The sequence below is a fragment of the Gigantopelta aegis genome, chromosome 14, assembly GCF_016097555.1.
Source record: "Gigantopelta aegis isolate Gae_Host chromosome 14, Gae_host_genome, whole genome shotgun sequence".
In the NCBI taxonomy this organism is placed as follows: Eukaryota; Metazoa; Mollusca; class Gastropoda; order Neomphalida; family Peltospiridae; genus Gigantopelta; species Gigantopelta aegis.
Window position 1 is genome coordinate 30,570,019 of NC_054712.1, and position 27,069 is coordinate 30,597,087.

Sequence of the window (27,069 nt, forward strand, 5' to 3'; positions counted from 1 at the left end):
CCTAAGAATTGCCACAGGTTGACAGCTCTGAATTTGTTCACTTTGATGTTACAACGGAATCTCGGTTGATGTAGAAAACAGACCATAACAACCAGACAGGTTTTAGAGGCTTACTGAAGTGGTAGATGTTTACAGCACTTTATTTCGAATGAAAGATAGGATCTAGCTCAGTGAGAAGAGCACTTGTCTTGTAGAGCGAGCAGGACATAGTCCAATGGTATAGCGCTCGCTCTATGCATGGTCAGTCTGGGATCGATCCCCGTCGGTGGTCCCATTGGGTTATTTCTCGTTCCAGCCAGTGCACCACGACTGGTATATCAAAGTCTGTGGTATGTACTACCCTGTCTGTGGGATGGTGCATATAAAAGATCCTTGCTGCTAATTGAAAAAAGTAGCCCATTAAGTGGCGACAGCGGGTTTCCTCACTCAATATCTATGTGGTTCTTAACCATATGTCTTACGCCATATAACCGTAAATAAAATGTGTTGAGTGTGTCGTTAAATAAAACATTTCTTTGTCTTGTAGAGTGGTGGGTTGCAGGTTGATGATTGCCATCCGTGGACTGTCCAACCCAGTGATCCGTGACTGGTCATATAAAACATCCCTCACTGCTTTTAATGAAGGAGTGGCGTGGGACGTAACCTAGTGGTAAAGTGCTCGCTTGATGCGCAGTCGTTCTGGGATCGATCCCCATCGGTGAGCCCATTTGGGCTATTTCTCATTCAAGCCAGTGCACCATGACTGGTATATCAAAGGATGTGGTATGTGCTGTCCTATCTGGGATGGTGCATATAAAAGATCACTTGCTACTAATGAAAAAGATTTAGTTACCAAACTAAGTTACCAAGTTACCAAACATTTGATAAACAATAGCCGATGACTAATAAATCAATTTGCATTACTGGTGTCATTAAACAAAACAAACTTTAATTTTTATGAATGAATGGCCTTGATGTGGTATTATCTCACTCCTAAAGTGTTGAAATAACTAATAACTAACGGTAGTTTTAACTCTGCAGAGGTGTCATTAAACAAGTATTCCTATCCTTGGCTGGTTAGTGCTGGGGTGGGGGGTGAGAGGGAAATGATATTGATGCAGATTTACCACACTTTATTCTGAACTATACGCCCATAACAAGTTAATAATTGAGATACATGTGTCAGGGTTATGTTTCAGATGTCATGAGGCCATACTAAATTTTACAAGGGGTGGGAGGGGACATATATGAATGGTACAGTGTTAATCCCCGCCCACACCCAGCCAACCTCTGGATGTTTTATCATCTTGTTCATTTCAGTTTATTTTTGCTATTTATGTGTGCATAACACATGCTTACAATCTCCCACACCCGAGTGTTGCCAGGATTTGGTACTATAATACGATCCATCACCGGTACCGACCTTACTTCTTGCATGGCCTTACCACCGACACCCAGTTAGCTGGTGTATTCTTTGTGCAAGGGTCTCGTTGAATGTTTATTTACACATGCACACAACCCAGTGGTAGAGCGCTTGCTTGATGGGTGTCGGCCCGGGAAGTAGAAAATCCTATTCTGGGTAGTACCGGTAAGCCGAATAATAAATGTTCCGGGAAGCAGAAGGGTCTAATTGATTTGAATATTCTTCATTGCTGTATGAGCCGCGGTTTTTTAACAACGAAATGAGGACGCGTATTCACAAAGGATTAGTAGCTATCGTTGTGTTTGTTTGTTTGTTTGTTATGTTTTATGTGTTTTGTTTTAGGATTACATTCCGAGTATCATTTGTGCTTGTGCATGTTTTATTTTATTTTGTTGATATTTCATTTAAATTTCTCGTATTAGGTTCTACTAATACGAGCTTGTTTACCATATAATGTTCTATATCTGTCATGGGACAAATGTTCGAACAACCGCTGCATAAAGAAGCAGCCTTACTCAATGTATTCAGCCTCTTCATTTCCACCCCCCTCGTAACATTGAGTAAGGAATGAATGAATGAATGTTTGTTTAACGACACCTTTGTGCTGGGGTGTCGTTAAACAAACATTCATTCATTCATTCCTTACTCAATGTTACGAGGGGGGTGGAAATGAAGAGGCTGAATACATGATATATAGGCCTATATCATGAAAACATCTACTGTGTTGGGTCATTTGTCACTGATTCATTGATAATTTGGGTGGTTTACTTTTAAATTAAAGTAGCCTACTTTGATACAGTATCAGCAATATTTTTGTCGTTATTGGAATGCTGTGAATAATATATGGCATACTAGTATACTTGAAATTGTCACGTTAGCATTGTTATGGTGAGACAGGCCCGTAGCCAATGGGGGGCCGGTCAAACATCCCCCCCCCCCCACACACACACACACACCCCTCCTACCGGCGACTCTTTTTTTTTCAATCTTCGTCAACGCCACGCGCCCTCGTGTGAGGTACCTGTACTTCGTGCCTCACCATAAGCCTAAACGACACCCTCTCACAAAATCCTGGCTACGGGCCTGTGAGAACTGTTGTCGCGCTATTACACAGTTTTTGACATAAATTATCTTTGTTGAAAAAAATGCAACGATAAAGTATATATAAATTACATAGAAATAGAAAATGGAAATGATAAAAATAAAAACATCGGTCACTTGTGATTTGCGCGCTTATGTCCATTTATTAAAGCCAGGTTGACGATGTGAACTACTTGACCTATAACTAGCAATTATATATGTAAACGGTTTTTGTTTTAGAAAAAGTATTGGTTTACCGTTAAAACTTAGCAGTTGGTTTCAAAATGATTGTTTTAGGTGATGCTAAACATATAAAGTTGTCATTTCTTTCTTTTTATAGCCATTTTTGAATTTTGGGTTCATTCATTTTTCTTTCCATAAAAAGCGTTGTATTTGAAGTAAAATTATTGTTTGGGAAAAAAATATATCGAATGTAAAATATTGACACTTCTTACTCTTGGCGGCTATTTGTATTGTCACCTTGGATGTAAAAGATGATACAATATTTCAGTTAGTAAGAGGTCGTTATAAATTAATTCCATGAACCATAAAGTTAAACTTAAATCACAAACACAAAAATCTCGTCCTGGTTGATGTAAAATGCGATAAATTGCGATTTTCTTGTTCTAGCTTCTATAGTGGCGGCCGTCTTGAATTAAAATGATGTTGTAATGCCTTAATAAGCTGGGAATGGTTCAAAATTAATTCCTGGTAAATATTGACAAGTGCATTTCAGTAAGTATGATTAAAATTATTTTGAAATCCAGATATATACATCTATCGAAAAAAGCATAGTTACGTTTGGTGCCCTCGGATGGTACCAATTGGTAAAATTTTGGGTTTCAGATCTTGGATTAATTATTTTATTTTATATATTTTTTTTTTTATTATTATTATTTTACTTATTATTAATACCCATAATGTAACCAGCCATTTGAATTCGTAGTATTATATACTACTCAAAAGAATTTAAGGGTCAGACGATATTTTCGACATTATTTTCTGAATGTCAATTATATTAGCTACACCATAATGTCACGCATGGTATTGTTCCATTTTGACGAAAGTGGGTCTAAGCAACCCATAAATGAATTAAAATCCACTGTCATTGACACTGTCGACTAGTTCTAATGGCGAAAACATGCTTACATTTGCACGTAAATTAGGGCGAAAGCGAGAGGTCTGCTAAGTGCCCATAACTTGCTTTTTCACAAAGCGCTTCATTTGCACGCTTTGCATGTGTATTCCATGTTCCCAATGCTGAATTTCCGTATAATTGTAGCTTGCGTTCGTGTACGGTGCACACTCCAAATTCGACAACGGTACGACGTCAACTGACTATCGAAGATCGAGGAAGGGCTATTGCTTGGCTTCAGGATGGCAATACGCAAAGAAATGTTGCTCTGAGACTTGGTGTCAGTCAGAGTGTCGTTGGCCGACTGTGGCAACGGTACCAAGCAACGAATTCTGTTCGAAATCGTCCACGTTCGGGAAGACCTCGAAGCACTACAAATAGAGAGGACCGCTACATCACCAATATGGCACTACGTCAACGCACAACCACTGCACGCCGATTACGTGACAATCTGCGGACTGCGACTGGAACTCGAGTGTCTGATCAAACCATACGCAATCGTCTGAGAGCCAATAATCTACGATGCCGTCGCCAGGCTGTTCGACCACCACTCCTACCACGTCACAGAACGGCCAGATATCACTGGTGCACGCTTCATCTGCGGTGGCAACGTGTTCAGTGGGGTCGAGTGATGTTCACTGATGAGTCCAGGTTTAGTCTCCAGTTCAACGACGGTCGGGTTCGTGTCTACAGACGTCCTGGGGAGCGCTTCGCTGACGTTAACGTTAAACAACGTCACCGGTTCGGTGGTGGCAGCGTCATGGTGTGGGTCGGCATCTCTATCCACCACAGGACCCCCCTCTATGTGGTGGATGGCACTCTGAATGGAATCCGCTATCTGAATGAGATTATTCGGCCGTTGGTTCTCCCAGGCCTTCAGCAGATTGGCGGCGGGGCAGTTCTGCAGGATGACAATGCCAGACCCCACCGCGCCAGGGTGGTAACGGACTTTCTCAGACAACCAGGTATCGCCAGGATGGATTGGCCAGCATATTCGCCTGACTTGGCCCCAATAGAGAACGCCTGGGACGAATTAAGCAGGAGAGTTCGGGATAACCATGCCCCTCCGGACAACCTTCATGATCTGGGTCAACTTCTTATGGCAGAGTGGCAGGCCATTCCCCAAGAGTTCTTCAGACGTCTGATCAACAGCATGAGGCAACGATGTGTCGAGTGTATTCGCGCCAGGGGTGGATTCACACACTATTAAACGAATGTTCTAATGTGTAAAATCCATGTTTGACAACCTTCAACTTTGACAGCATGTCATGTGACTTTCTTGTATACAGTGACGTTTATATGTGTTTTTTTGTAAATATGGAACAATAAATTAAATTTTTGGTGTAGTTTACATCATCAATCTAATACACTCTGAAACTTATTTGGTTATAAATTTTTGACCCTTAAATTCTTTTGAGTAGTATATTAATATTTGCACTGTGATACAGTATCAACTCGTCGTTACCTTTTGACTGCACACACCGACAAACGTGTAATGGGGCAATTAACTAGTGCCGGGAAGTAAATACCTAGTTGTCCTACTACGTAGAATTCATTTTAGGACCATTAAAATTTATACAAGTTTATCTACTTCCCGGGTGATAACCGCTTGATGCGCGGTCAGTCTAGGATCGATCCCCGTCAGTAGGCCCATTGGGCTATTTCTCATTTAAGCTAGTTCACCACGACTGGTTATCAAAGGTATGTGCTATCCTATCTGATGGTGCATATAAAAGATCCCTTGCTACTAATGGAAAAATGTAGCAGGTTTCCTCTGCGATTATGTCAAAATTACCAAATGTTTGACATCCAATAGCGATGATTAATAAATCAATGTGCTCAAGTTGTGTCCTTAAACAAAGCAAACTTTATTCTTACAGTATATGCCTTGTGTCCTTAAACAAAACAAACTTTATTCTTACATTATATGCTGAACTTAAATCCGATAATCGATTAAATTACGCAATCAAGGCTATCTGGTATACGCTTTCACAACGATCCAACTGTTGCTGTGGTGCGTTTGCTACTTCGGGAGGAAATTGTAACGAAAACAAATTACAAAACAAAATAAGTTTGACAAGTGTTTTTTAAAATAATGTTTTTACTTAATCCCCTTCCTTAAAGTATGAGATCATTCGTTTTTAATTGCAGATAGGAGACGTGGACATTTATTATGCACGAAATAGGAGAACCTACCAAAAAGCTATGTATTTGCCAATAATTGTAGGTCTGTATAGTATTATCGATGGTGATTAATTTTCGGAATACGCTTTTCGCATCATGGTTATTTATCCTGACGTCATATGTTTTCGATACGATAAGCAAAAACTTAAAATATAATAAAAACAATACTTCGTACATACAATAATACTTTACCTTTCTCAAGTCACATTAATTTATTTTGAAAAACTGATAATTTCCAAAAAGAAACCTAGCTGCTAAGTCGCACAGGTGTTTCTGCTATATATTTTCACAAACGTCATGTTTTCGATAGTTTCATTGGCTGTCTATTTTTGTCCTTGTTACGGTAGTGTAGGGTCTATACTCTGTGCAATAATTTATGTCAAAATCTTCTTTTGAAAATAAAATCATAAAATGTTTGTAACTCGTAAAAAATATTGAATAATTTTCAGACCAATAGACAGTGTTCACTGAAAACATATTTACATTAGGTTTTCGTCATAGGTTAATGTCTAATCATCTTGTTATACGTATCAACGGCACCAAAATTCAGATTGTCACCTTAAGTACTCTCAGTAACTCTGACAGCAATACAGAACTATATATTTTACAAAAATGTAATTTCACCAAACCACCTTTATTTGTAGTAAATGTAAATGCACATGTTAACATGCCCCCACCAGAATTACCGAAAAGAACTTTGCTGTGAATGACATAAGAGGTAACCCAACCAGCCTTCCATAAATTTTATTGTTTAGTGTAATGATCACGTGGTATATCATCTAACTTTGGCAGGTCAGATGTCGGTGTTGCAGTCGATAACTTTGCAGGGATTTGTGATAACTAGATTTCGCTATGTGAGGCATTTCATTAGTACAAAAATTTTGCATTACGAAAAACTGGTAACATGCACACTATTTATGGTATTATAATTAAAACATAAAGTTGGCAGCTTGACTTGAAGAATTTTTAATATTGAGACAAAAAAGACACTTCGTTGTTTATGTTCAGGCTGATAGTGACGTAATATCTCGCATAATCTCGCGATACATGCAGTTACAAACAAAGTATCGAAAACATATGTCGATCGAAATTGTATGACTGTATGATACATTGTGTAGTAGGATGATTTGCGACAACAATATGTAGCACATATTGGCTTTTATCACATTTATAGTAATAATGTCAAGTCCACCTTAGAAACATTTTCATTTACAAACATTAAATAGATGATATATTATTGTCAGTTTACCTGTTTCGGGGAGGTTCTTGTTTCGATGGTTCAACTGGTTGTACTGTTTGTGCACAACTGTATGTACTTTTGAATATTTTTTACGGATTCAACTTTTGCATGAGGAAAGTAAACAAATGTGTATCATATTCACAGAAACGTTTGTAAAAATAAAGTTAAAATGAGCAAAGAAAGCAAGATTGAAATTTACCCACTCATAAACATGGCTTATTTCTTAATACCTATTTTTGTGATTTTCAAAGACTTAATTTGAAAGAAAACTTTTAAAAACTATTTCTGTCTGTTCTCAGCTCTACTGGTGCCTTGTTATTTAAGTCGCATGATTGTCACAGTGTCTGTTAGTAAAAAAACTCTTTACAGATACTTATGGTCCTTCTATGTTTTAACATAAATATCTTTTTGGATGTTTGCAGACCTTGTCTTTTAAGGTGTGCGAGTGTGATCGCGCTCGTACAGCGCACGTAATTTCAATCTAGTGAGTATTCCATAAACAAACAAAATGGCAGATGGCAAAAAACTGCATCTATTTTGCCCTATGCAATCTCAGCAAAGTCGATATTGGTGACATTTGTGTGGAATCTGTCACTATAATGGTTTTTTCATGATTTGTTTCTGAACAAAGTTTGGAGGAGATCTAACAGTAATTAAAGGTTGGAGAGGGGCGGGACGTAGCCAAGTGGTAAGGTGCTCGCTCGATGCACAGTCGGTATGGGATCGATCCCCATCGGTAGGCCCATTGGGCTATTTCTCGTTCCAGCCAGTGCACCACGACTGGTATTTCAAAAGCTGTTGTATGTACTACCCTGTCTGTAAGGTGGTGCATATAAAAGATCCCTTGCTGTTTATCAAAAAGAGTAGCCCATGAAGTGGCAACAGCTGGTTTCCTCTCTCAATATCTGTCTGGTCCTTAATGATATGTCTGATGCCATATAACCATAAATAAAATGTGTTGAGAGTGTCGTTAAATAAAACATTTCCTTCTTCTTTAAAAGTAGGAATTTTTTTTATCATAGATGTTAACAATTTGGTTTGGACTTTAGTTTTATTGATGTTTATTTGCTGCAAAAGTCTCTTTTTAAAAAATTGCCATAGGCAGGCTCAAAACTGCCATTGGTGGCTCATTTGACCCATGGCAACTTTTTTTAATTGCCATAGGCAACAAATTCTCAAGTTTGAACCCTGGAGTGACTTCAGTTTGATGGCAGATATTGCAGACTGCATTACATATTGTATAAGATTGCACACAAGTGCCCATAATGGGTATAATGGTGTAATTATAATTGTACATAGTTGAGTTTTAAGTACTATCATTATTGAGTATATTTTAATCATGTCAGAAGTTGTATTCCCAAGTGGAAAACTTGACAAAAAGCTGTCTTCATTTTCATGAGTTAAGATGATGTCAAATTTATATCAAAATAAGCCAATATACATATGTTGGTAACATCCGTACTGGAAAGGATTGGAATAATAGGGTATGAAGCCCACTTTTCATGAGAGCATTCATTTTGTGATGGTCTTAAAAAGACGATTTATAACATCAGGGGTACAGAAATAGAAAATATTTCACTAGCCCGGCCGACCATAACCATCAAAAATCTATTTGCCCACCAGAATTTCTACTAGTCCGCCAGCCTATAGAACAATACTAAGTACTGTTTAACAATATTGTAATATACACTGTCTCCACCTCAAATGATATATTATTAAGTACCCTTGGTAACTCATGATCAACATCACATGGCAAACGAAAATCAAACCCATACCTTGATTGACAAATCAATACATTTTTTTAATATTCTGATATAAATTTCCCCACATTTCAATCATATAGATATACAAAATTCAGAACAATCTATTCAAAACACACCGGCAACATACTTTTATTGACATTTGACCAGCTCTGTTTCCATCGTTTATTACGGTAGTCAGTCAGATAAAGAAATGGTAGTTGCATCATTTAACTCATCTGTCAGAATTTCTACTCGCATTTCACGAGTGGGTGACCGGCCTCAGTGGCGTCGTGATTAGGCCATCGGTCAACAGGCTGGTAGGTACTGGGTTCGGATCCCAGTCGAGGCATGGGATTTTTAATCCAGATACCGACTCCAAACCTTGAGTGAGTGCTCTGCAAGGCTCAATGGGTAGGTGTAAACCACTTGCACCGACCAGTGATCCATAACTGGTTCAACAAAGATCATGGTTTGTGCTATCCTGCCTGTGGGAAGCGCAAATAAAAGATCCCTTGCTACCTGTCGTAAAAGAGTAGCCTATGTGGTGACAGCAGGTTTCCTCTTGAAAAAAACAGTGTCAGAATGACAATATGTTTGACGTCCAATAGCCGATGATAAGATAAAAAATCAATGTGCTTTAGTGGCGTCGTTAAATAAAACAAACTTTACCTTTTTTTTTCACTAATCCTAAATTCTCACTTCTAAAGTCCATCAATTATAAAACTAAAATGCTATCAACATCGGCTCAAAGATATCTGTTCTATTTACACCAAGATGTACATGTAACATAGTCAAAGATATTTTAATATAGGTCAAATCTAGCAGGTACAGGTATTTGTCACAAAAACTCAATTTCAGAGAAATAATTTTTGTTTGCAACTTTTGTAGATGGTTCATAATCTTTTTTGTATTGTACATGAACCTTATTATATTTGCACACACAAGAATCAAGGTATGGGTTAATACAATGTACGTAATCTTTAATTGATGTATTTGATCCATGGTTCCCATTCCAAAACTCTACTTTCCTTATGATAATTTGTTGCTGACTTAGTTGTCAAACATTTACCAATTCACCATAACATTTAATTTTTTCTCAATGGATGATGCAAACAAAAAGATAAATTACCACATTTTAAGATTCATAAAGTTTAAGCTACTTTATTATTTTTATCAGGGTTATAACAATTGTGTGCACACTTAGCCTTACGAAAAGTGAACACTCAAGGATATAGTTGTAGGCTGTCCAGTGATCCTACTTTTTCCTACTTTTTGGTCTTTGTCCTATTTTCCTACTTTTTGGTTTTTGTCCTATTTTCCTACTTTTTCTTCAAAATACCTAGCTTTTCCTACTTTTTGGTTTCAAAATGTCGCAAATTGTTGTTAAAGTGTACATATTGTTTGTGTTATTATAAAAGTCAACAGTTATGACAATAAAAAAAAAATTGCAGCAAGATTTATATATCCCAATTTGTGGCACCATATAATATTAATCTCAACATATTAAATTTACACCCTGAAAGTCAATATGAGATGAAATTTTATTTCTATCACTCAAGTTTTACTTTTGCCATGTATAAAGTAGCGTGCTCCTTTAGTGCTCACCTGAGTACTGGTTGTAGCATTACAATATTGATTCAATTGAACCTGTACATGGGTTTATAGTTATTAGTCCCCTACTACTCTAACCGGAGGGGACTATAGGATACATCTCCATCCTTCTGTCCGTCCATCTGTCGCACATATAGTTTTCCGTATGTTTTTTCTCTCAATGCCTTCAGCCATTTTAAATATTGTATAACATAAGATTCATGTTATTTTGGATAGAACAGGAAATATAGGTACAAGCAGAGACCATATTAAAACATTTTAAAGTGTTTTCTCAGTAATATCACTTCTTGGATTTAACACATTAATTTTCTCAGTATATGAGCATGCTTAAACTTCAGACTTAATGTTGCTAGGTACTGTTTCAGTCCTACTTTTTTTCTTCTTCTATTTTCCTACTTTGTCCTACTTTTGTCCTACTTTTTTATATTTTCATTCCTACTTTTGTCCTACTATTTCATAAGGATGTGCTGGACACTGTAAATGTGTAACAGATTGAAATAAAGCCTTAAATTTTCCATAAATTAATGCAGTTTATGTAGTATTTTTACATATGTAACACACTCGTTGTTGTTGGACAGAAATAAGGCAGGGTCATGGTTCAGGAATTTATTCCTAGGCGGAACCAGAACTTATAGAAAAATTATACACATGACTGTGGGCAGTTGAGTCTCACAGAGATCAAAGAATTGTCATATTGAAACCTGTGCTTTGTTCAAAGGCGATGAATCAGAAAAAGACCAACAGACCCTTCTTAATGAAAATCTTATGGTGTTGTGTTTGTATGTGAATGTTGCACGGAAGTTACATGAAACATCATGTGATAAAATAAAACCATATCATCGGCTATTTGCTCATAACAAGCTAGGGCGTTGTCCAAACGAAATACGATATTCTCAACAGAATATTGAAACTTAGAAAACTGAAATAAAATACATATACAGTAAATATTAAAATAAACTAATTACAAATATTTACTCCCCGTCACATAAATGTAGATAATGGAAGTAACTGTTATTAAGAATTTGTTTCTCCACAAAGAAAAAACACAAAACTACTTCACACACACCTCTACCCATTGGTTGTAAAATGGATTGTGTACTTCCACATAAAATTAAACATTTAAAAAAAAAAAGTGTTATTTATTTCGGAGTGCAATTAAAATTGAATTTATTGAGCTATTTTGAAATAACTTGTCTGAAAAAAAAATTGAACTTTATTTTTGTTTTCAGGTTATTTACGATGAAGACTTCCAATTTGAAATTTGAAAAGATCTGTCCCAACGTGGAGGAACTGTCAGCAGCTCCAAAGACGAATGTTTCGTGTCCGCTGTCTGGCTGCAACAAGTTGTTCTACTCGACAGCAACTCTTCGTCTTCACAAGGCCAAGGTGCATGGCATTGACAAGGTAACATCATACACTGCATTCACACTTACACTTTAAACTCGTATAACTAAACCAGTTTAAAAATAAGTGTGAACACAGTCTTTTCACTATACCAGTATAGTTGAAATGCTTTGCTATTTGGTTTAGTTAAACTGGTATAACTGAAACAGTTTAAAGGCATGAGTAAGCAAGGCTTTTGGACTGGTATGCATATTCAACAATATTTAATGCACATTATTGCTTAAAATCAACAAGTACATGTATATTGGTATATTTAATTAATAAAAGGGTAAACATCCCACTGAATGCACCATCTGGTGAGCAGGTTGTTCCGTAACATTTAATGCATCACATTAGGAATTAGTCATAGAACTGAAGAAACAAATGTTGCGGTTTGTTGATGTTTGTGAATGGAGAACCAGGAATGTCTCGCAGTGTTCTGTAATAATACCCATCCCAGTAAGCGAGCAATAAGTATTTATTATTTTCCAATACAAAATAAACTGGTGGCAAAATAAATCAAAATAACCATCCAACAAGGTATGTTTTGTTTTTGCATTAAGCTCCTGTTTATTTGAGAAACCTACATACTGAATTGATAAACTGATTGTTTACTTAATTGATCTATTCTTTTTGGTACCTCCACCTGTGATTCCTGATTGGCAGGTGTATATTTGGTAGATTACTAGATGAAGCAATTGCCGCCATCTAGACACAAAAAGAATACATAGGGCAGCTTTTATCACTGAAATAAACTGCTGAAAACCAGAAACTCCTCTACTCTGAATACCAAGCCAATTACCCGGTCCTGTCATCTTTTATTTGATGCAAATTTTACCCCTGAAAACCGAATGATCAAAAACTTTCAAGCAGTGTCGCCTGTTTCGACTACCAATCGGCTGTTAAAATTGCAGTCTTACTGACAATGCCTGAAACCCTAGTGGTATAGGGGCATGCTAAAAAGTACGCTCTTACTGACAGTGCCTGAAACCCTAGTGGTATAGGGACATGTTAAAAAGGACTCTCTTACTGACAGTGCCTGAAACCCTAGTGGTATAGGGGCATGTTAAAAAGGACTCATACTGACAGTGCCTGAAACCCTAGTGGTATAGGGGCATGTTAAAAAGGACTCTCTTACTGACAGTGCCTGAAACCCTAGTGGTATAGGGGCATGTTAAAAAGGACTCTCTTACTGACAGTGCCTGAAACCCTAGTGGTATAGGGGCATGTTAAAAAGGACTCTTACTGACAGTGCCTGAAACCCTAGTGGTATAGGGACATGTTAAAAAGTACTCTCTAACTGACAGTGCCTGAAAACCTAGTGGTATAGGGGCATGTTAAAAAGGACTCTCTAACTGACAGTGCCTGAAACCCTAGTGGTATAGGGGCATGTTAAAAAAGACTCTTACTGACAGTGCCTGAAACCCTAGTGGTATAGGGGCATGTTAAAAAAGACTCTTACTGACAGTGCCTGAAACCCTAGTGGTATAGGGACATGTTAAAAAGGACTCTCTTACTGACAGTGCCTGAAACCCTAGTGGTATAGGGGCATGTTAAAAAGGACTCTCTTGCTGACAGTGCCTGAAACCCTAGTGGTATAGGGACATGTTAAAAAGGACTCTTACTGACTGTGCCTGAAACCCTAGTGGTATAGGGGCATGTTAAAAAGGACTCTTACTGACAGTGCCTGAAACCCTAGTGGTATAGGGGCATGTTAAAAAGGACTCTCTAACTGACAGTGCCTGAAACCCTAGTGGTATAGGGGCATGTTAAAAAAGACTCTTGCTGACAGTGCCTGAAACCCTAGTGGTATAGGGGCATGTTAAAAAAGACTCTTACTGACAGTGCCTGAAACCCTAGTGGTATAGGGACATGTTAAAAAGGACTCTCTTGCTGACAGTGCCTGAAACCCTAGTGGTATAGGGGCATGTTAAAAAGGACTCTCTTGCTGACAGTGCCTGAAACCCTAGTGGTATAGGGACATGTTAAAAAGGACTCTTACTGACTGTGCCTGAAACCCTAGTGGTATAGGGGCATGTTAAAAAGGACTCTTACTGACAGTGCCTGAAACCCTAGTGGTATAGGGGCATGTTAAAAAGGACTCTCTTACAGACAGTGCCTGGAACCCTAGTGGTATAGGGGCATGTTAAAAAGTACTCTCTTGCTGACAGTGCCTGAAACCCTAGTGGTATAGGGGCATGTTAAAAAGGACTCTTACTGACTGTGCCTGAAACCCTAGTGGTATAGGGACATGTTAAAAAGGACTCTTACTGACTGCCTGAAACCCTAGTGGTATAGGGGCATGTTAAAAAGGACTCTCTTACTGACAGTGCCTGAAACCCTAGTGGTATAGGGGCATGTTAAAAAGGACTCTCTTACTGACAGGGCCTGAAACCCTAGTGGTATAGGGGCATGTTAAAAAGGACTCTCTTACTGACAGTGCCTGAAACCCTAGTGGTATAGGGGCATGTTAAAAAGGACTCTCTTACTGACAGTGCCTGAAACCCTAGTGGTATAGGGGCATGTTAAAAAGGACTCTCTTACTGACAGTGCCTGAAACCCTAGTGGTATAGGGGCATGTTAAAAAGGACTCTCTAACTGACAGTGCCTGAAACCCTAGTGGTATAGGGGCATGTTAAAAAGGACTCTCTTACTGACAGTGCCTGAAACCCTAGTGGTATAGGGGCATGTTAAAAAGGACTCTTACTGACAGTGCCTGAAACCCTAGTGGTATAGGGGCATGTTAAAAAGGACTCTCTAACTGACTCTAGGGGCATGTTACTGACAGTGCCTGAAACCCTAGTGGTATAGGGACATGTTAAAAAGGACTCTCTTACTGACAGTGCCTGAAACCCTAGTGGTATAGGGGCATGTTAAAAAGGACTCTCTTGCTGACAGTGCCTGAAACCCTAGTGGTATAGGGACATGTTAAAAAGGACTCTTACTGACTGTGCCTGAAACCCTAGTGGTATAGGGGCATGTTAAAAAGGACTCTTACTGACAGTGCCTGAAACCCTAGTGGTATAGGGGCATGTTAAAAAGGACTCTCTACTGACAGTGCCTGAAACCCTAGTGGTATAGGGGCATGTTAAAAAGGACTCTTGCTGACAGTGCCTGAAACCCTAGTGGTATAGGGGCATGTTAAAAAAGACTCTTACTGACAGTGCCTGAAACCCTAGTGGTATAGGGGCATGTTAAAAAGGACTCTCTTACTGACAGTGCCTGAAACCCTAGTGGTATAGGGGCATGTTAAAAAGGACTCTCTTGCTGACAGTGCCTGAAACCCTAGTGGTATAGGGGCATGTTAAAAAGGACTCTTACTGACTGTGCCTGAAACCCTAGTGGTATAGGGGCATGTTAAAAAGGACTCTTACTGACAGTGCCTGAAACCCTAGTGGTATAGGGGCATGTTAAAAAGGACTCTCTTACTGACAGTGCCTGGAACCCTAGTGGTATAGGGGCATGTTAAAAAGTACTCTCTTGCTGACAGTGCCTGAAACCCTAGTGGTATAGGGGCATGTTAAAAAGGACTCTTACTGACTGTGCCTGAAACCCTAGTGGTATAGGGGCATGTTAAAAAGGACTCTAACTGACAGTGCCTGAAACCCTAGTGGTATAGGGGCATGTTAAAAAGGACTCTCTTACTGACAGTGCCTGAAACCCTAGTGGTATAGGGGCATGTTAAAAAGGACTCTCTTACTGACAGTGCCTGAAACCCTAGTGGTATAGGGGCATGTTAAAAAGGACTCTCTAACTGACAGTGCCTGAAACCCTAGTGGTATAGGGGCATGTTAAAAAGGACTCTCTTACTGACAGTGCCTGAAACCCTAGTGGTATAGGGGCATGTTAAAAAGGACTCTCTTACTGACAGGGCCTGAAACCCTAGTGGTATAGGGGCATGTTAAAAAGGACTCTCTAACTGACAGTGCCTGAAACCCTAGTGGTATAGGGGCATGTTAAAAAGGACTCTCTTACTGACAGTGCCTGAAACCCTAGTGGTATAGGGGCATGTTAAAAAGGACTCTCTAACTGACAGTGCCTGAAACCCTAGTGGTATAGGGGCATGTTAAAAAGGACTCTCTTACTGACAGTGCCTGAAACCCTAGTGGTATAGGGGCATGTTAAAAAGGACTCTAACTGACAGTGCCTGAAACCCTAGTGGTATAGGGGCATGTTAAAAAGGACTCTGTTAGTGACAATACCAGATGATATGTGCACACTCAGTGTAGTATGTCTGGGCTGTGTTTGGGCATATGTCGAACAATACTCTTAATTAGTCTCTATTCCCTAGAGTTTGGTTATCCCATGAAAAGCATTTTTTATTCAGTTAACACCTTAAAGTTTACTTTTGTAACAGAAATAATCATGAGCACTGTGTTTATTGTGAATGAGATTATTACCTCTTTTCAACAAGAGGTAATAATCTCATTCATAATAAACACAGTGCTTATGATTATTTCAGTTAACACCTTAAAGTTTACTTTTGTAACAGAAATAAACATGAGCACTGTGTTTATTGACCAAAGCTTCTGTGAGGGCTAATGACTTTATTAAACATTCGTCGAACACTGCTTATTATACATGATAAACTATTTGACACTTATTTCCTTAATATATAAAACTAACAACTAATATCCATCAATTAGATCTGTTTATCAGTGCAGCTGATCTTCATGTACCTGCAGTAGTGATGGTATAAAGTCTTTCTGCTGGGAATTTCCCTATTAACTTACTTAGTGGTGTTCCATTGATCGATTATAATTGAAAATCAATCAGTTTGGCTCTGCTGATGTGATGATCTATTATTAAAAAATCCATAATCGGTGGTATGGGAAAATATTAACTGCAATTGTTCTTCCACTTTAGATGATGTAATAGATGTAAATATGTTGGCTTGGGGTTTGTTTACATGTGTAGATAAAGAAAAAAGATATTGAATAGTTATAAATGTAAAACTAGCTATTTGTAGGGATTAGATCCAGTATGGTGCATAGTCCTTGTAATTCAGATTCAAATGTTCATATTATTCTCACCGATCGTGTAATCGAAAGTTGATAAATTGGTGCTAACTAGCTATAACCAATGATCGATGATAAAATTGTTGGTCCTTCAAATCATGTCAGTGGAGGTTAATTAGAACTCTGTTACAATCAACACAAAAAAAAAAAAGAAAAAAAAAAGTGATTTATCTGTGCAGAGTGATAAGTTCTTAATTTATACCAAATTTTATTTTTAGCTTTATTTGGAAGCCAAATCGAAGGACATCACTTACCAATATCACTGTCCAGCGAAAGGCTGTATGTACAACCCAGATTCTGACAGACACTTCTCTACCCTCAAACTTCTCAAGCAGGTTTGTTCTTTGTTAATAATAAACTATTGCAGGCCTCATAAACGTTTGTGGTAACCCATTTGGATTTCTGCATCTTTATTTCACTAGAATCTATGAGAATTCTTTCTCTCTCTTGGGAATGTGCTGACTGATTAATTAATTCAAACTCTTATGCTAATAAATAATATAATTATTATTTGGATTACATTCTCTAATAGAAATTTCCTGAACATTTGTTCTTGAATTAAAATGTTTTTTCTAAAGACTGATTCCCATTCAGAAATGATTCTTGTATTTCACTAAATGTACCCTTCCAAAAAAGAAATTCGCAGTGCTTGATTTTATTAAAATATATAACAATTTTACACCTAAGATGTACAAATCATGAATGTAATGCCATTTGGTGATCCACACATTAGGGTTGTAACGATACAGTAGGGTTGCGATGCGATACGTATCACGATATATTCACCTCACGATACGATAAGTATCGCGATGTTAAATTTACAATTAAAAAATGCTGAATTGTTGATCTAGAAAATTATTAATATATTAATAATAGATCACAAACAATGATAATAATTCCAGACTTGTAATATTTGTGAGTATTGCAAGGAAAACAATCACAAATGGTTCACAACTGTGCTGAATTATTTGTTTTAAAAAGTCGTGTTCTTCTGTTTTTTTAAATAAGACTGTCAACACTTTGTGGATTTAATTGTGCTCTTTGGGCAGTGATAATATCCCCTGCAGTAAAAAAACACACTCTTTCACTTGAAACATGTTCCTGGTATGCACAGGTAAGTTTTGGCCATTTTAGCTAGCATTGTAGTGCAGGGTGCACATTAAGTCAATACTTTCCTTAATGTGCAGGGCGAGTTGCTTCCCACTATTTAGCAAATTTAAAATGGTGGGCAAATTTATTATGTTGTCTTTGGAAAATTTATTTTGTTAATAATGATGCAAGTATACTCCTCCAATCGGGATTTAGTGAGTACGGTAGGTTATACATTTTTGGTTTTGTGTGTCCATTTGTGGCAATATTTTGGTTGAGAAACGGTTGAAACATGGTGCCACAAGTTTTGAATACCAATAATATACAGGATATGTAAAAATATTCAGACGTAGAAAGAACCACACTTTGGACTACTAGCATTGGAAATCTATGTTCAAAGGATTACTTGAAAGGGGAATACATTCTTCTTTCTTGTAAAGAGTGATTTCCTCATACCCCTGGACACACTGTGGTTTATCAACTGGCTGGTAGGCAGAAAAAACCCAGCCACATGGCAGATTGTACTTCGCAGGCAGATTTTCAAATTCGTCTGCTAAGAACTCCACACTTTGCAAACATGACGCACATGTCAAACAATACCGATGAAGACCTAGGTTCGAGCAAGCGATTGGCTATAAATCTGGATATCAGCCAATCAAAATTAATTTAACATAACGTTGTGCATGGACTGGTTTCCGATAACGGTAACTGGAACGGAAACTAGGGCAAGATATACGGTTTGCGTATGGTCATATTGGACAAATACGACAAAAGGTACATTTATTTTAAATAAATCAATACTTTAAATGACAAATATCCATTTTTTAAAACCGCATGTATCGACACAATAGTGCATGTAACATGAATCGTATCGTAGAGAAAAACATCGCGACATGTTGACTTATTGATAAATCATTACATCCCTACCACACATATTGCAGCCACTATGAAATATAGAACACAATTGCGCTAATTTGAAAAAACCCCTACTCCATATGCAAAGAACGTCTAACATGAATATGTGCACTACAGAAATGCTGGATTTTCATTTACTTGTCCTCATTATTTGGGTTACTGCACAACATCAAATACATGTCGGAACTGAGTGAAGCACAATGAAGAAACAACATCATTCAGGCATGTGATTTTTTCTTTCATTCATTTTCTTTGCATTCTGCACTCGATTACGTGCCTTCGGCACGCATGTATCATTTTCAGCTTTTTTAGAAATGTTTCAATCACATGCCTGATGATTGGTCATTAACAGGCAGGCGAATCCAGGTCGTCCATAGTAAGGATGCTCCATGTATCCCCAAGCACCATATCGAAGTTGTGGTATCCATTCCAGCAACATCACAACACGTAACCTTCTCTGATCAGGTAGACAACATGTGACCACTGTGGCCCAGGACCCATAATACGGGTCATTTAGGAGATAACCATATGGAGTTTTTAGAGTTGAAGATTTGAGGGTGTTATTGTCTATTTGATCCCACAAATGTAATTTTTGACCGACTGCGTTAGCCTGAGGTCAGAAATGAAACATTTGCGGGCATCAAATAGACAATAACACCCGCAAATCTAAAAACTCAATATGGTTATATTCATTGTAAACTGGATCGTTTTTCAACGGAACTAACTGTATATTTGGTATTTCTTGAAAAAAATACCTGGCTACAATCTAACTGTAGACCCTTTAATCGTCAACTTCGCCTGTTCCAGTTGCTAATGACGTCATTAGCTTTCCGGGTGTTATTGTCTATTTGATCCCGGAAAAAGAATGTAATTAACCAATCACAATACAGAACACACTCGCCATCAGTTTACAATCATCTATGACAAAGGACCACAACGGCAACCTCTACTGCTTCGCATTATGTAGGATATCGGCTCAGATTGTGCAGAACTGACTACGGTACATGAGACAGATATTCAAGCCAGATGATCTGCAAGAGGTGTCATTTTGACCCAACAACATTGTCGACTACAACATCAGTGCTGTCAAGTTCACAGAGTATGGTCTCAACTGCAATTGAGTCTAACAGCATACCACATTCAGGTCCTGCCCTGGCCTGCTACATGTATATCTCCGGATTTGAACCCCATAGAATATTTATGGGATGAGTTGGATAGATGACTATCATATTTGTGGCAGACATAAGATGCAGGCATCGAAATAAGTCGAGAATGGTCAGGTTACTGGGAGATTACCACATGTAAGAAAAGTCGAGAACGGTGTTTCGTTCTCAACAAAAATTTCAGCGTAACGGTAGTTTCGTTTCCGAACATAAACCAGGCAATGTATTCCGGACATGCAAAAAATATGTTTGTGATAAACTATTGTATTAAATTTAATAATGCTTTTATCTACTTTATGTACTACTTGAAGATGCAATAATTTTCTTAGAAACTAAGCTTTAATATTGATCCTGTTATTACATTTACTTATTATGTTTTACTTCATGAATCAAGATGAGTTTTCATATTGTTTTGATAGAATAATGTTTTTGTCCTCACACTTGGTATGTAATAGTTTGTTTTTGTTGTTAACAGCACTATCGCAAATTACACCTGGAGAAAAAATTCTTCTGTACAAAGTGTCAGAAAGGCTTTGGCGTCAACTGTGACAAGGAGAGACACGAAAAGACCTGTGGTACAGTCTACCATTGCCCAACATGCGATTGCGTGTACACAACCAAAGAGGCGCTACTCACACACTGCAGGCGACAGAAACACACAAAACCAACCTGGGAAGAGTCAGAGTCGACTAACAAAACAAGGTAGTGCTTCGTTTATCAGTGTCAACCAGCCTCATTTTCTTGTCTTCTTGTGTCAATGGTTTTGTATGATGTCAAGACTGTCACTGGGAAATTGTGGTTATTAAATTGTTGTTTTGTGTAAATGAATCTGTCCTGGACAACCGGCCTCAGTTGCGTCGTAGTTAGGCCATCAGTCTACAGGCTGGTAGGTACTGGGTTCGGATCCCAGTCGAGGCATGGGATTTTTAATCCAGATACCGACTCCAAACCCTGAGTGAGTGCTCCGCAAGTCTCAATGGGTAGATGTAACCACTTGCACCGACCAGTGATCCATAACTGGTTCAACAAAGGTCATGGTTTGTGCTATCCTGCCTGTGGGAAGCGCAAATAAAAGATCTCTTGCTGCCTGTCGAAAAAGAGTAGACAGCGGGTTTCCGCTAAAAAAAACAGTGTCAGAATGACCATATGTTTGACGTCCAATAGCTGATGATAAGATAAAAAAATCAATGTGCTCTAGTGGTGTCGTTAAATAAAACAAACTTTACTTTACTTTATCAGTGTTAATACCATATGACATCCACTTACGATATGGTTTTGTCTACCGTCATGCTTCGTTTACATTCTAAATGGGGGCTACCATTTTAGACCAATGTGCAAGCCTAACCCTAGGGCCTTTCTTGTTCCAGCCGGTGCACCAGACTGGTATATTAAAGGCCATGGTATGTGCTATCCTGTCTGTGGGATGGTGCATTTAAAAGATCCTATGCTACTAATAAAAAAATGTAGCAGGTTTCCTCACTAAGACTATATGCAGTCCTTTACGCTAACTTTTCCAACTAGGAGATAAAGATAATATGAAATGTTTTAGTCGCCAAATGAAATGTAGAGGGCTGACTACTGTAGATCCTGAAATTAATGAGATCATAATATTAATGCAAAAAATGTTAGTTTGTGTTATTTGAATTAATAATACGCATTTATTTCTATGTTTTGTATATGTGTCCCACATTACTAAAACAAAAACAAATATTAAAATTCTAATATATTTATAAAACAGAACTGGAAAACAATTTATTGTAACTGTCGAATAGTCCAGCAAGTTATGTACCACATGCTATTAAAACAATTAAAGATTGAAATTCTAATACATTTATAAAACAACTGGAGCACAATTCATCGTAGATGAGACAGACTAATTGTCCAATAGTCCAGTAAGATGCCAGCCACATGTGACGATTGCAAGGTCTTTGGCCATCCTGGCAAAAGCCGACACAATCCATCCTGCATGAATGGGTTTTAGAACACTTAATATTGTGGTCGACCGTTTCTTTGTCTTTACTGTTCAAGTCCCCTGCAACTTTATTGGCATACAGTTGTAATGGTACGTTTATTCTAATGTTTTGCCAGATGTAGGTAACTATACACATTAGGTAAATGATTGCTGCAAAAATAAGCTGTGAGTCGATCTCATTAATAACAATAAGGACTAAACAGGTTAATTGATGTGTACACAGACATGTTAGTTGATCTCATTGACGACAGCTGTACCAATGATTTCACAGACGTGTGTTGTTAATATTTCAAAGGGTGGCCACTCACATTAATTTAATGTTGCATTTTAGTCTGTCCACCATCGTTCGCATTAATTTAGGGACACGTTAATTTCAGGATCTACAGTATATGTCAAAATTATCAAGTGTTTAACATCCAATAGCCAATGATTCATAAATCAATGTGCTCTAGTGGTGTTGTTAAACCAAAAACATGTTTAGCCCTAGGGCCAGTCTGAGGATCCAATCACCAGTATTAAAATTTCCTGGGTTGTTTTTTGTTTTTTTCATAACCCACTTTCATCTCTGGGATACAAACCATTACTGCAATTGAAACACATTTGTAGTATCAAATCTCATTGAATCTCTTATATTTGTGGCTCTTGTTTACTTTTATAATGGCTATTCTTGCTAACAATCAGATAATTTGTCTTTTAAAGGCATACTGTCACGGATTTAAGTACCTTATTTCTCTAAAAATGGATAATAAATAAAAATTACATTAATTGTTGGAAACCAAATCTAGCTATCGCATCACCTTAACTGAACCATGATGGAGTGAAATCCATGTCATCCCTCTCGGCAATTTTAGTTTTTGAATTATGGACCATTGCCATAATTCAATTAATTTTACAAAATATTATTAATAAATGGAGTATGGTGGTTATTGAAGATGGTTGAATAAAGTACATTTACGGACAAATCAAATAATGTTTGTTCAGGTAATACTTTGTTAGACCATTAAATAGGTCAGTGGTCTGTGACAATATGCCTTTAAAAAAATCAACCCAAAATAACAGTGATATGGTTATTCAGTTTACTCACTCAAATTTCTAGTTTTATTGGCTCTGCTAATGCATCATCAGTTAAAGAAAGTTTGTAACAGTTGAACCACCAATTTATACTGGTCAAGTGGAAAACGGTAGTTATCACAGACCTCGCTGTTTAAGGGGAGCTAGTTCAAGGAGAGTAATTTTTAGCTCCCTTTAGCATGTGAATTTATATGGTATCTATATGGCAGAATCTTAAAATACTCCCCATAATCTATGTTAGGGGAGCAATTAATCACTTACTTAAAAAAAAAAAAAAAAAAAAAAAAATTCACGTAGAAGTCTGTAACACTATGTAATGATTCGTCTTGATGTGATTTTATGTAACCTTTCTCACACATTTATGTTTGATAAATGATAAGGTAATACATGAGTAAGACAGGAAATGAGATGGTGTTACATGTAAGTTCTCTTACCTCTCAGACCTCCACATATAACAATTGAGGGGAGTGATTATTTGCTCCCCTGACAGATTAAGAGAAGCCATTTAAGATATTACCTTATTGATATCATATAAATTTACATCCTAAGGAGAGCTAAAAATTGGTCCCCTTGAACTAATCTCGTCTGTTTGCATCTTCCATCAATGCTGTAATTGTAGAACCAGTGTTTTTATATTTTCTTTCATTAGGTCTAAGAAACCTGCACCATCAGTAGGTGGCGGACCAGTGTTAATAATTGTCCAGAACAGCAGTCCTCCATCCAGTTCCTCCAGCACGAACCCAGCTTTGTTGAACTGCCGACCGGTGCTGCCGAAACCCGTCGTACACACTCTACCACCTCTGAGGAACCTCACCATTGGACCAGATAAGATCTCCTATGAGACTATATCGGACAGGATGGACACAGTCAGACAGGTGGCAGGGACTCAGACAGACATCTACGGAGTTGATCATCTGTGTGTGAATGGTGCAGAGACTGAACCAACATTGTTGACAAACATTGGCACGCAGGTTGGAGTTTGTTCCCTGCCTCTCGATCACTTGAGTATAGCGCGGCCCTCAGCTGAAGTTCAGACGTCGCTTAGTATCCGACATGATCGACAGAAATTCTGCTCTGTTGCAGAAACTCAGACATCAGGTGATAGTATTTTAAGATCTGCCATGGAGAGCGCAGAAATACCTGTCCACAGTCACAAGCAAATGGCGACTCAGTACATGCCATTGGATTTCAAACAGTTCAGATCAAGTGAGGTCCAGATTAATTTGGTTTCAAAGAGAAAGCTTAAAAGAAAGCAGCCCGGAATGTCGCGTGATGTGTTAGGAAATGTGTATTCCCCGTCCACGTCCGATAACTTGTTTGAGTCGATGGTCGGTGATATGGGCTCCTCCATTTCAACACAGACTCGCCAGAGTTTCCTGGAAACATTTGTTGCTTGCAGAAATGAACAGTTACAGAGTTGCCAGACTCAGACAAACCTATCGCTGTTTAAGAATTCAGGACATGTTGTGTCACAGAGGCAGGGTTCTGCTGCCAAGAGGAAGAGTACGCCTCACAGATTAACTCATTCTAAAAGAAGAAAACCAGCTCCATCCAGTGTTGGAACATCTGTTTCACCACACGGTAAAAACTATCCCGCCACACTGTATCAGAATGTTACAGATTGTACAGGATCTAACCCACTGAATCAACAGATGTCTCCATCTTCTCCACAAACATTGTTCTCAAGTCCGTCCAAGAAAACTCACGTTGGTAGATTCGATGCTATTGGAAAGAGAAAAAAACATGATGCATTTTGTGATGATGACTTCTATGTGGATGGTGGGCCTACAACATCAAGAGAATCTGGTAGAGATCTTTGTTCTCTGTCTCCTCCCCATACTGTCATCAGGATAACAAATGAGACTGAGAACTCCACTAATTATGTTATGATAAACCTGACTTCAGAAGACCCCACTAATTATGCTGTGATAAAGCAGACTTCTGAGGATCCCACAAACTATTCTGTGATAAACCAGACTTCAGAAGACTGCACTAACTATGCTGTGACTGGGGCATTTGAAGAAATTGATAATTTAAGTCGTCCTGATTTTCTAGATCTTGCCGATCATCTTGCTGTTGGGCCTGGTAGCAGTGTTAGTGCTGCGTGTCAGACTCTTTCTCTTGACAACAGCTTCAGCAAACACACCATGACACAAGGAACTCCACAGAAACCTTCTGGAACACAAACTACTGCTGACGAAGATGCTCTTCACAAACAGTGTTCTGTGGGTGTTTCTGCATTCATCCCTTCATCAGATATGTGCACACAAACAACAGAGTCTGCTTCTGCCAGAAAAGATCTCTTCATCCAGACAGTTGGATCTGCCAGTATGTCACAGTCTGTGTCTGTGTGTCTCTCGCTGTCAGAGCCCACCCATCCAGCTGTTGACACAATTGAGTCAAGCGTCCAGACTCTGACATCATCCACGGATCTCGACCAGCTGGTGAGGTCAGAGATTCAGAAGTCCATGCTGAAGCAGACGTCTGGAACGGAGGACATTCACACGCAGACTGCGGACGAGCTGCTTGACTTCCTCATGATGAACATGGAGACTCAGACCACCGACGACCTGTTCTGTGGGTTTTCGGAAACCGAAACACAGACAAACTCACTCGACACTCGGACCGTGTCACTCAGCAACACATGGCTCAGCTCAGAGAAACCAGCAGACGGACAAACCAACTTCTCTTCTGCTGGGAATCGGATGACTGTTCAAGAAATGGTTTCTGCTCGGGAAATAGCATCTACACCAGACTTTGCATCTGGTCAAGACGGTGAGTCTGCTAAAAATTCTGCTACTCCTGCTGCTGCTGCTTCTACTGATGAAGCTTGGGCTGGTCCCGAAGGAAATGGGAAGGCCGAATGTCGAGACAACCCATGGCTGTATTCACCCGTTTCAGCTCAGACTCAAACCTCTTGCAGTGGTCTATGGCTGAACTGTGTGACGGCAGCCGCTGAGACGCAGACCACCCTGATACAGCCTCTTCTGGATCTCAGTGACGACGACATGACGCTGTGCATGGACATGGAGACACAGACTCACTTCAGCATTGTGGACGAGGGAATCGGAGACCTCACCGACTCTCACACACAGACCACCTTCCAGGATCTGACGAGCTTGTTCAGTCCATGAGTCGAGAACTCTGCAATTGTACATTGGCAATGTCATGGACTTTTTAATTCTGCAAGGAACTTTTTTTGTTGTGGACCATATTCAGTTGGGGGGGTTTCGCAGCCTAATTTTTGCAGTAGACATTTTCTAAATTACAGGGTTTGAGTGAACCAGTGTGGTTATGGGCTCAAACTTAACGAAGGCACCAATTGTAATTACCATAGTTGTGATATGAATTGCCATTGGTCAAAGGGCTTTACTCATGGCAATATATTTCTGCTGGATAAAAATTAATACCTTTGTTTGCATAATTTACTGATTTAACATTGTTGTAGGTTGTCTCAAAATTGCTGTAGGTGAGCATTTTGACTATGTCAGAAAACATTTTGAACTTGCTGAAGGTAACAGATGTTTAAGTTAGAGCTCTGGAGTTTACTAGCAATTACAGGATCGAGTCCACAGCCCTAACAAGTAAAACAGACTAATGCCAGCTTTTTTGTTTTGCTGTGCAACATTGAAAATATACTAATATACTGGCCTCAGTGGCGTCGAGGTTAGGTCATCAGTCTACAGGCTGGTAGGTACTGGGTTTGGATCTCGGTCGAGGTGTGGGATTTTTAATCCAGATACCGACTGCGAACCCTGAGTGAGTGCTCAGCAAGGCTCAATGGGTAGGTGTAAACCACTTGTACCGACCAGTGATCCATAACTGGTTCAACAAAGGCCGTGGTTTGTGTTATCCTGCCTGTGGGAAGCGCAAATAAAAGATCCCTTGCTGCCTGTTGTAAAAGAGTAGCCTATGTGGTGACTGGGTTTCCTCTAAAAAGCAGTGTCAGAATGACCATATGTTTGACGTCCAATAGCCGATAATAAGATAAAAAAATCAATGTGCTCTAGTGGCATCGTTTAAGTAAAACAAACTTTACTTTTTATATACTAATATGGATATTT

The 27,069-nt window shown here is 38.6% G+C and overlaps 1 protein-coding gene across 2 annotated transcripts; it reads left to right on the forward strand.

The window, feature by feature from the left end:
* The first annotated feature begins 5,690 nt into the window (after positions 1-5,690).
* Positions 5,691-26,724, forward strand: LOC121389549 (ATM interactor-like). Of its 2 annotated transcripts, none has more exons than XM_041521218.1 (5): positions 5,691-5,865; positions 11,624-11,798; positions 17,014-17,130; positions 20,438-20,664; positions 23,655-26,724. In XM_041521218.1, the coding sequence occupies exons 2-5, from the start codon at positions 11,634-11,636 to the stop codon at positions 26,137-26,139; spliced, it is 2,994 nt and encodes a 997-aa protein (XP_041377152.1). In that variant the 5' UTR covers positions 5,691-5,865; positions 11,624-11,633; the 3' UTR covers positions 26,140-26,724. The 2 variants fall into 2 exon arrangements, with proteins under 2 accessions (XP_041377152.1, XP_041377153.1); XM_041521219.1 differs by having other exon boundaries at positions 5,691-5,844.
* Positions 26,725-27,069: the final 345 nt, after the last annotated feature.